The sequence below is a fragment of the Malus sylvestris genome, chromosome 17 (assembly GCF_916048215.2).
Source record: "Malus sylvestris chromosome 17, drMalSylv7.2, whole genome shotgun sequence".
NCBI lineage: Eukaryota > Viridiplantae > Streptophyta > Magnoliopsida > Rosales > Rosaceae > Malus > Malus sylvestris.
The window spans coordinates 5,563,551-5,573,189 of record NC_062276.1 but is presented as its reverse complement, the minus strand read 5'-3'; the positions used below and the strand labels follow the sequence as shown (position 1 = coordinate 5,573,189).

Sequence of the window (9,639 nt, the reverse complement as noted above, 5' to 3'; positions counted from 1 at the left end):
ACTTTCTTCAGCATCATGCAGCACCCACATTGTATCTTTTGCCTCGTTGTCAATCTTCTTGAAAGATAAAGGTGAAAGGGGCATGCAGTGGAGACAAAGGGTGGGTTAAAACTTTATCTTTGGGGCTTATCGGATTCAAAATCTAAGTGTATGGTTCTGAGTAGTGAGAATCTACTATAGGGAATGCCCTTTTTTGGAGGATTGAGGTGATGTGAAGAAAGGGACAACAATGCCTGAGCCCCCCATCCCATATTATTTATTTTCTCTGTTCTCTTCTTCTGTTTGGTCAATTTGCATTTTCTTGTTGGTCACAATATTTGGCTATTTGATGCATGAAGCACTTAACACATCAAAACCTATATTAGAAAAATGACACTACAAATAAAAACTCTAAATAAAAGGTTAGAGAAAATCTCAGGTATAATCGGTTGTATATTGTTGGAGGAAATTTTTGTTTCAATACGAAGGAGTTGTTTGACTTATAGCTTATTTAGTTTAGATTTTGTTATACCATTTTCTCTCGTAACAGAATTACTACATAACTACGAGAGTTGCATGCATGATGCAAGAATGACATCATTCAGAACCACAAAATGTCTAGTTGTACACAATTGGAAACAAGGAAAATCTTTCCTTGAATAGTTATTTTGCTTAGCTTATATGATATTAAACTTAGTTTGTATATTTGTATTAAGTTCTTCTTCAAGAGTTGCATGTGTATTGCAAGCATGGCATCATATATATATATTCTGGTGTAATGGATAATCCATGGGTACAAGAACAACAATTGCTTGCAGCTTGAAGCATGAGAACGAAATAGTATGATTTGGTCTTAAAATAATTTAGAGGGAAGTGTCCTGGAGAAAAGCGATTTTGGATGGCAGCTTTTGCTTTTCAAAGTTTCTCTTTTTGAACAAGTTTTGGGGAATGACTGTCTGCTGAAGCCTGAAGGTGAGAAGAGTGCGAGCATGTGTGAGATTGTTAGCAGATAGTGCTGTGTGGAATCTAAAAAAGTACTTCCAACATTTCCAGCACAAAAGCAACCAGAATTATGATTAAAAAAACTCCTTGGTAAAAATATATAATATTAACAACATATAATATAATATTCTGCATGATGTAAAAAAAATTTAAACAAAAATTCTAGCAAAGATCATCTCATGGTGCTCACTGTGGTAGGTGACCAAATCCGCCATTAGTTTCATGTCCTGCTCGAGATTCTCACATTCTCAAATTTCTTGAAAAAAGAAGACCATGTTTTTGTAACTTTATTGAATGGCCAAGCTCCGGGAATGTAGGACTCCTCATGGTCTAAAGCAAGGCATTTCCCAGTTCCACATACACACTGACCATTTTGTGTCCTAAATTTGAGAAAAAATCAATAAATATAATCAAGGATAAAATATGAAAATAACACCCATCTCTAGGTAAATGATATATATATATATATATATATATATATATATATATATGACTTATTATTGGCTAATAAGAAAGAACTTTGGTTCCATTAGTCGGAAAATGTACCAGATTATTCAGCATTTGATTTTCTATTTTCTAGACTACATGATTAAACGTTCTTAATTATTGAAAATAAAATTTGATTGGTTTATTTCTATTTCGTTAGATAACGATTTTCGCTTAATGGATATATCTTTACTATGCAGATATTATGCCATGTTACTATTCTACTATCATTTTTTTATCTATCGTTCTCATCACAGAAAGAGAGGAGGATAATTAAATAGTTATACAAAATATTTTACCTTTTACAATGGACTGAACGCTCTTACTCATCACTTGAGTTACAAGCTCCTAACTCATTTTTTTTTCTTTTTACGAGGAAACAAACATAATCACATAATGAAAAAATAGTTAAAAAGTAAGGGAAATTAGTTGTTACATTCAAGATCTTGCGAACTTACAAAAGATTAAATCCTTAAAATGAGTACTTGAACTACAAACTTATTGTTCGTCTTTTGTTTGGCGGGTACAATTCAAAGCATTGTTCAATAGCTTAACAAGTATTAACAAATTGGATTTCCAATTATCTCCTTGCCTTTCAAATTGTTCTTTTCCTTCAGGATTAGAGCCATTTATATATAATTTCCCCCACAGCCTCAGGACTCAACGACAGGCATGCTAGTTTCCTTTTTATACCCCCAAAAGAAGTGGCTTTTTCTTGGGTCCTCCTGAGTCCTGACACAGATTTTCGGTGAACGGGATTACCGCATGGAGAGAGAAGAGAGCAACAAGAAAAGTGGTTGCAATTTGAAGATCAAACAACTTAAACAAACCAAACCCACTTGAGATTTCGTCATCCCAAAAGCACTCTCGGTCACCATAAGCAGCTTTCAGCTTCTGGCTTCAGTTTCAGCTTCTGGTTTATGCTTGTGACGTTTGAATCAATGGGAATTGGGATTGGAATGGGAATGAGAGGAGCAAAAGCTGCTCTCTGTTTTATGGCATTTCTGTGGTCTTGGACATGTGGGAATGGGTTGCTTTCTCCTAAAGGAGTAAACTTTGAAGGTAAGTTCAAAAATTTTCTGCAAAAAAATGAATTGCTTTCCTCAGAAGCTCTAAACTTTGAAAGTAACTTGCAGAATCCTCATCTGTTTTTTTTTTCATCTCAGTGCAAGCTTTAATGGGCCTTAAGAATTCTCTGGTGGATCCTCATGGAGTTTTGGATAATTGGGATGATGATTCTGTTGATCCATGTAGTTGGACTATGGTCACTTGCTCTCCTGAAAGCTTAGTTATTGGCCTGTGAGTACTTTTTTTTTACGAAAATTTTAATTTTCTGAGAGCTACAAGATTAATTAGTAGAAAATTATAAGTTTAATGAATGTGTTAAGTAATTGAAATTTGAAATGGTGTTTTTGCAGGGGTACTCCAAGCCAAAGTTTATCAGGCACTCTTTCTCCAAGCATAGGCAACTTAACAAATCTTCAGATTGTGTAAGTTCCCAAAAAGGGCAGATTTCAATGCTTTTTTGTTCTCATTGAATTTAATGAGTTATGGTGTTTTGTTTTTTGAATTTCTAGTTTTCTACTTCTTTTACAGGTTATTACAGAACAACAATATAACCGGACCTATTCCTCGGGAGATTGAGAGGCTCTCAAAGCTTCGTACACTTGATATTTCCAATAACTTCTTCACTGGGGCAATTCCCTCCTCTTTAGGCCACCTGAGAAGTCTCCAATACTTGTAAGCATTTTGTGATCCATGCACATGAATTGAAGTATATTTTGTACTTGTTTTTAAGGCTAATGTAGATTATTTCAACTGGGTTTAGGAGGCTCAACAATAACAGTCTTATTGGAGCATTTCCGGTTTCGTTGGCTAACATGAGCCAGCTTTCCTTTCTGTAAATCTCTCCCCCCCTTTTTATCTTACTGTTATATGTGTGTGTGTGTGTGTGTGTGTGTGTGTGTGTGTGTGTGTGTGTGTGTGTGTGAATCTTTCTAAATTGTGTTTCTGAAGTAAAATTTTTGTTATTCTATGATCTTGTGCAAGCCAGAGACTTGTCCTACAATAACCTGAGTGGCCCTGTACCTAGATTTGCTGCTAAAACATTCAAGTAATCTTCCTCTCCCTCCCTCTCTCTCTCTCTCTCTCTCTCTCTCTCTCTCTCACACACACACATACAACGTAGACTTGATTACTAAATCCTCTCCACCCCCTCTCTTTTTTGTTGTTTCAGCATAGTTGGAAATCCTCTGATATGCGCAACGGGATCTGAAGCTCAGTGCAATGGGACGACACTGATGCCAATGTTGATGAATTTGACTACTACACAAGGTATGGACTTTGAATCAATTCATTGTTCTGAGATTTCTTGCACAAACTAGTTCCAACTTCCACAAAGATCACAAATTCAACTGATCGTGTGATGCTTTGATCCTAACTTCAATTTCATTTTGTCTTCTCAAGCTGCTCTTCCCGGGAGATCTAAAAATCACAAAGTAGCACTCGCATTTGGTCTAAGCCTCGGATGCCTCTGCCTGATTGTTCTTGGATTTGGAGCAGTTATATGGTGGCGGCAAAGGCGCAACCAACAGGCATTCTTCGATGTTAAAGGTACTTTCTGAAAGAAAAAATTTGTGTTCTGAAAAAGTAATTGGATAACCAACTGTCTACTTAATGTCGTATATTTTGAAATCTCAGACCGGCATCATGAGGAAATTTCCCTTGGTAACCTGAAAAGATTCCACTTCAGAGAACTTCAGATTGCAACGCACAATTTCAGCAGCAAGAACATACTAGGAAAAGGCGGCTTTGGACATGTGTACAAAGGAACTCTCCAAGATGGCACTTTCGTAGCAGTTAAGCGGCTTAAAGATGGCAGTGCACTTGGTGGAGAGATTCAATTCCAGACTGAAGTTGAAATGATCAGCCTAGCAGTTCACCGCAACCTTCTCAGGCTATACGGCTTTTGCATCACACCAGCCGAAAGACTTCTAGTTTATCCATACATGTCCAATGGCAGCGTTGCTTCCCGTCTCAAAGGTAAAAATATCAAAATCTCAAACTGTAATTGTCCATTTAGAATTCCTATCATGTGTGTCTAAATTTGAATCAATCTTTTAACAGGGAAACCGGTCTTGGATTGGGGCACTAGGAAGCGGATTGCCTTAGGAGCCGGAAGAGGATTGTTGTACCTTCACGAGCAATGTGATCCGAAAATAATCCACAGGGATGTGAAGGCTGCAAATATACTTCTTGATGACTACTGTGAAGCTGTGGTGGGAGATTTCGGGTTGGCAAAGCTTCTGGATCACCAAGACTCGCATGTCACCACAGCTGTTAGGGGTACTGTGGGTCATATAGCCCCTGAGTACCTCTCCACCGGCCAGTCCTCTGAGAAAACTGATGTTTTCGGATTTGGAATCCTTCTACTTGAACTAATTACAGGCCAGAGAGCACTGGAATTTGGTAAGGCAGCTAACCAGAAAGGAGCTATACTTGATTGGGTGAGTACACAACTCCCATCTAGTTCTTACTATTCCATAACGCCCATTTGGTGGCTGGGACTGGAAATTATTTGATTCCATGCTAGTACTATAGAGTTGTACCGCTCTACATCGGACTTGGAAGACGCAATATGTTGGACTGTTGTCTAATTTAATAAGTCCAGTCCCGGGATTTTGTTTGATTTATCTGACGTTTATTTGATCACAGGTTAAAAAGATTCATCAGGAAAAGACGCTTGAGATGCTTGTGGACAAGGATCTGAAAACCAACTATGACAGGATTGAGCTGGAGGAAATGGTTCAAGTGGCACTCTTGTGCACACAGTACCTTCCCGGCCACAGACCGAAAATGTCAGAAGTGGTAAGGATGCTTGAAGGTGATGGACTTGTGGAAAGATGGGAAGCCTCTCAGAAAGTAGAATCAACAAAGTCCAAAGCCCCCGAGTTCTCATCCTCAGACCGATACTCCGATCTCACTGACGACTCTTCGCTACTAGTACAAGCAATGGAACTCTCTGGTCCACGGTGATTTCCGACTTGAATTTTTTCTGCTTCAAAAGAAAGCATTTCATAGCAAGAAGTTACAGTTGAAGCTATTAGGTTACGTTAAGATTAAACGTTTATGTTGTATATTAGCAGTCTGCCAGAGTTCCGAAAATTTTGATGTTTTCTGTCCAATTGTACAGATTCTTCTTCAATAAATTGACGTTCTTAGATTCATAGGTCTTCGAAATCTTGATTCCTGAAGTTGCAAAAACAATGTAATATGACCAGGTTCGGGAGACCATTTCAGCCGGTACCCGCTCTTTGATTGTTCTCTTTCTTTTTCGGTATGAAGAAAATCTTGTGCAAGAAATTCATTATTCAATAAACAAAAGATTAAAGAGGTTGTTATATGTCCCTCGTACCGTTGAGGTTTTCTTAAAAAAAAAATAATACAAGTGCAAGTTTCAAGTTCTAACCCTGATCTACATCTGTACAAAAAGAAAAAAAAAACACAGAAATGCCTCGAGGAGATGAGATTTATACGCATAAGTTGAAAATTTCGACATCTTTAGAAGCTGGCACGGATTGCTCCAGCACTTCTGTTGGAAGAATTCTGCTTCCATAATGTACAATGGTCATTCTTTTCAGCACGGGCGAATGAGCGAGTAAAAGCTGGATGAATATTGTCTCAGTTTGAACATTTTGTACCGCTCTTATCTTCGCTACTTTAAGTTGTTCGAAGTAGTGGTTTGACAACTTAGTGATGAGGAAGTCAGCAGCAGGTTTGTAATACTCAGTTGTACTAGCAACCTGTTAAGTCCAAAAACGAAAACAAAGCGAAAACCAAGGTCGTCTTGTAATTCAAAGTCCTAGAGCAGATGAAAAATGCTTGAACTAAATTGCTAGTTGTTCAGAGGAACTAAACTTACTGAAAGGTGTAGTTCCTCTAAATTAGGAGCACTTCGAAAAATGCAGACGCAAACCAACACTTCTGTCAAAGAATCCAACTGTACGTCCCTGAGTTCGAGAACTGACAGATGTGGAAGCAGAGTAGGAAGTTTGTCCGGTACGCCATTATTGCCCAGAAACTAGAAAGTAAAAACAAATGCAAGCAACAATCATATCAGAATTTTTTTTGTTAAGCCAACCAAATAGCAATAGAGGCCAATACGAAACTTCGAAAAAAAGAGAGAAAAATTACCGCCAGGATGGCACTGGATAGGCTCAGTTTCTTGATAGCATGTAGACAGCCTATAACCCTGATTAGCTTCCCTCCTTCGGACCCAAAAAGTCGTGGTACGACCCTCGCCCTCAAGCCAATGTCAACACAAGCAAGAGATGGACTGTTTTCAAGATAAATATCGTCAAAGTTGGAATCTACTTTCAGATACTTGAGATTTGTGTTGCCAATTCTAAGAACAATTTGACGATCAATGTTCAACAGTGTCAATCTTTCAAGAACCGGAGAATTTATAACCAAACATTCTAGCGTGCCACCAGTTACATAAACTTCATTGAGATGGAGGTTCACGACGCTCTTGAATCCGATGGCTTCAGAAGATGGCTTGATTCTACAACCGAAAAGCTCCAAGCGATTCAAAAGTGGACACGAGAATAGACAAAAAGGCAAGTTAAAACGTTTTATAGTGTCAAACTCCTGTAGGATGAACTCCTTGAGACCTTTGTCAGCTAAAAAATGAATCCACTGGTCTAAATCAGAATGGTCAGGCCGGCAATAAGCAGCAAGCTTAAACTTTTCTATAGGACCGGTATGATGCAATTGAACTTGACAAAGAATTTCCATGATCGATTCCCATCTTGCAACTTTGTCTGATATCCGGCTTGGAATGCATTTGTCATCAATAACAAACTGTGAAATGCCAGTCCATTTATGCCTCCACCTGCGGGATAAGATACTAGTCCTCACAACTTCTTTCAAAGGCAAGCGAACAAGGATCCCGTCCAATACATCCCAAGGCAGACTGCTAATTCTATCCTCTTTCGTAACACTTGCCATCTCACTAATCTCATCACCAGAAGACTGATCAATTCTTTTCGTATTCCTCTTCAACACTTTCACAACCATAAGTGCAGTTGGAAGTTGGCATTTATCCGAATCCAATCTGTGACATCATTTCATGTAAATCCCGAAAATTGAAACCATCCGTTATGCAATTAAAACTGAAGATTCTCACCAAGGTATCGTGATCTGCAGCCGTGATGAATAAGCAATATAAGGTGTATAAACACAACTGCATACAATTTAGTGCTTGAAAACATCCCCAAGCAATCAAGGAGGGTTGGTTTGGTATTGCTGTGCTTTGAAAAAAAAGCTGCTTCTGCTGTGCTGTGAGAATAAGCGGGCTGTGAAATAATGCATCAGAGTGTTTGATAAACTTTTTTGTAAAAGTGCTTTTGAAAAAAAAAAGCAGTATTATAGTGTTTGGTAAACTTTTATGTAAAACAGATGTGAAAAAAAACCGGTTTTTCAAAGCTGGGTTTTGCAGCTTCTTGTTTTTGGCTTTTTTTCACTCAAAACTGTGAAAAAAAGTTGAAGCTGAATGTTTACCAAACACAAAAACAGCTCCCAGCTTTTTTTATACCAGCTTTTTGTCAGAATCACCTCAGTACCAAACCATGCTGAAATATGTCCAATGACACCACAAAGCAGACAGTTTTTTTATTGAAAAACAATCAAATACATTTTGTAAAATGTACATAAACCTAGCTCATATAGAAACAATAAATTTGTAAAATTTCCAGAGTTAATGCAATTATAGCCAAAACCCAGATACCGTAATTTTGAAAATTAAAAAAAAATAAAGAAAAATTTGAAAATTAAACACATGGGTCTCACTTCTCAAACATATCGTCCTAAAAATGGGAAGAAAAAAAAATCCATTTCTTTGTCATCAATTCTGACCAGACAAAAAAGATAGAAACTTTAAGGGACGATTTACAGTATATCATCGATATTTGAGCGATTCATCGTTATGTCGTCGATCACTTCAGCAATTGAAACTTGATTTCTGATAATTTTAGCCAAATTACCAAACTTTAACTTACCAACTAAGCAAATGAAGATGATCAAATCCAAAAAGCATACTAAGGAAAAACCCAACAGTATAAAAATTCTCAAACTTCCATATCAATCTTGGTATTCAATACAAAAAAACCCAACACACAGGTATTTCTTGTTTGTTCAAACAAACATACAAACAAATATACATAGATAAAGGAGGAAGAAGATTACCGGAGAAACAGAGTGATCGGCTGTGGCGGCAAAAAAGTAAGAGATTTTGAAAGCAGTTTGGGTTACGAAATGATCGACTCTTATGTGAATTCGAACTCCTATGAAACTGAAGATTCTGATCGCTGCACTGCACTGGCATCGGGTCTTTTCTCCTAAAGTAGCCGTTTTACTCCACGCTACCCAATAGTTGACTTTACCGTCCATTTTTACTTTGACAACTGAATCGTGGTAACCAAGAAATCCTTTACGCCTTAATTTTTTTTTTTTTGAAACTTTACCGAAAAGATTCTTCATTTAACGAAAAATTACATTTTTACATTAAAAAAAGTTAATGTCCTTATCGTTAAAATTCAAAGTTTTCAAACCCTTTTCATTAGTTTTTTTTTTAGCTTTTTCGCTTTTTTACTTCGTTTATTCTTGTCTTTTATTTTTTCTTTCGATTTATTTGATTTGAGAGCAAAAAATAGATAAAAGTGTGCAGGTAAAAAGACATAAATTTGATCAGTTTACAAACAAAAACAAGAAAATTTTGCAAAAAATAAAGATTACCAAAAAGAAAAGACAAATATGTAGGCTGAGATGTCAAAAATTTGTATTCAGAGAAGGGACAGTGTCCAAAGGTGGAGCTGCATGTCAAATAGAGAAAGACGAGAGCAGTCCTGAATTGGCTACTTGTTGGCAGCCTCATTTTCTTCTAAAAAAGGGACTAGTATAACACACAAAGATGTTCATCAAGACTCGATATTGTTTTTCTTGTCTTGTGTTTTTTAGCGGGATGGGAGTTCATTAGACTCAACCTTTAAGTTAAAGTGTCTTGTATTCTATGTTTCAACAAATTATAGTTGACACGTAACATAACGCATAACAATTGAGATTATACAACTATCAGTGTCAATTTCACATCATATATGCAATTACTTGGGAAAA

At 37.1% G+C, this 9,639-nt stretch overlaps 1 protein-coding gene and 1 pseudogene across 1 annotated transcript; one reads left to right on the top strand and one right to left on the bottom strand.

The window, feature by feature from the left end:
* The first annotated feature begins 2,120 nt into the window (after positions 1-2,120).
* Positions 2,121-5,689, top strand: LOC126611381 (protein NSP-INTERACTING KINASE 1-like). The gene is made up of 11 exons (XM_050279618.1): positions 2,121-2,529; positions 2,634-2,766; positions 2,886-2,957; positions 3,064-3,207; positions 3,296-3,367; positions 3,521-3,580; positions 3,704-3,801; positions 3,934-4,080; positions 4,168-4,509; positions 4,594-4,973; positions 5,182-5,689. The coding sequence occupies exons 1-11, from the start codon at positions 2,388-2,390 to the stop codon at positions 5,500-5,502; spliced, it is 1,911 nt and encodes a 636-aa protein (XP_050135575.1). The 5' UTR covers positions 2,121-2,387; the 3' UTR covers positions 5,503-5,689.
* Positions 5,690-5,817: 128 nt separating this feature from the next.
* LOC126611382 (F-box/FBD/LRR-repeat protein At1g13570-like) lies at positions 5,818-7,668 on the bottom strand (annotated as a pseudogene).
* Between the last annotated feature and the right edge of the window lie 1,971 nt (positions 7,669-9,639).

Excerpts from the sequence above, each read along its gene's own strand:
- LOC126611381 (XM_050279618.1), top strand. The coding sequence starts at position 2,388 with ATGCTTGTGACGTTTGAATCAATGGGAATTGGGATTGGAATGGGAATG. Across the intron at positions 2,767-2,885 it reads GAAAGCTTAGTTATTGGCCT|GGGTACTCCAAGCCAAAGTT; the intron begins GTGAGTACTTTT and ends GTGTTTTTGCAG. Across the intron at positions 4,510-4,593 it reads CGTTGCTTCCCGTCTCAAAG|GGAAACCGGTCTTGGATTGG; the intron begins GTAAAAATATCA and ends ATCTTTTAACAG.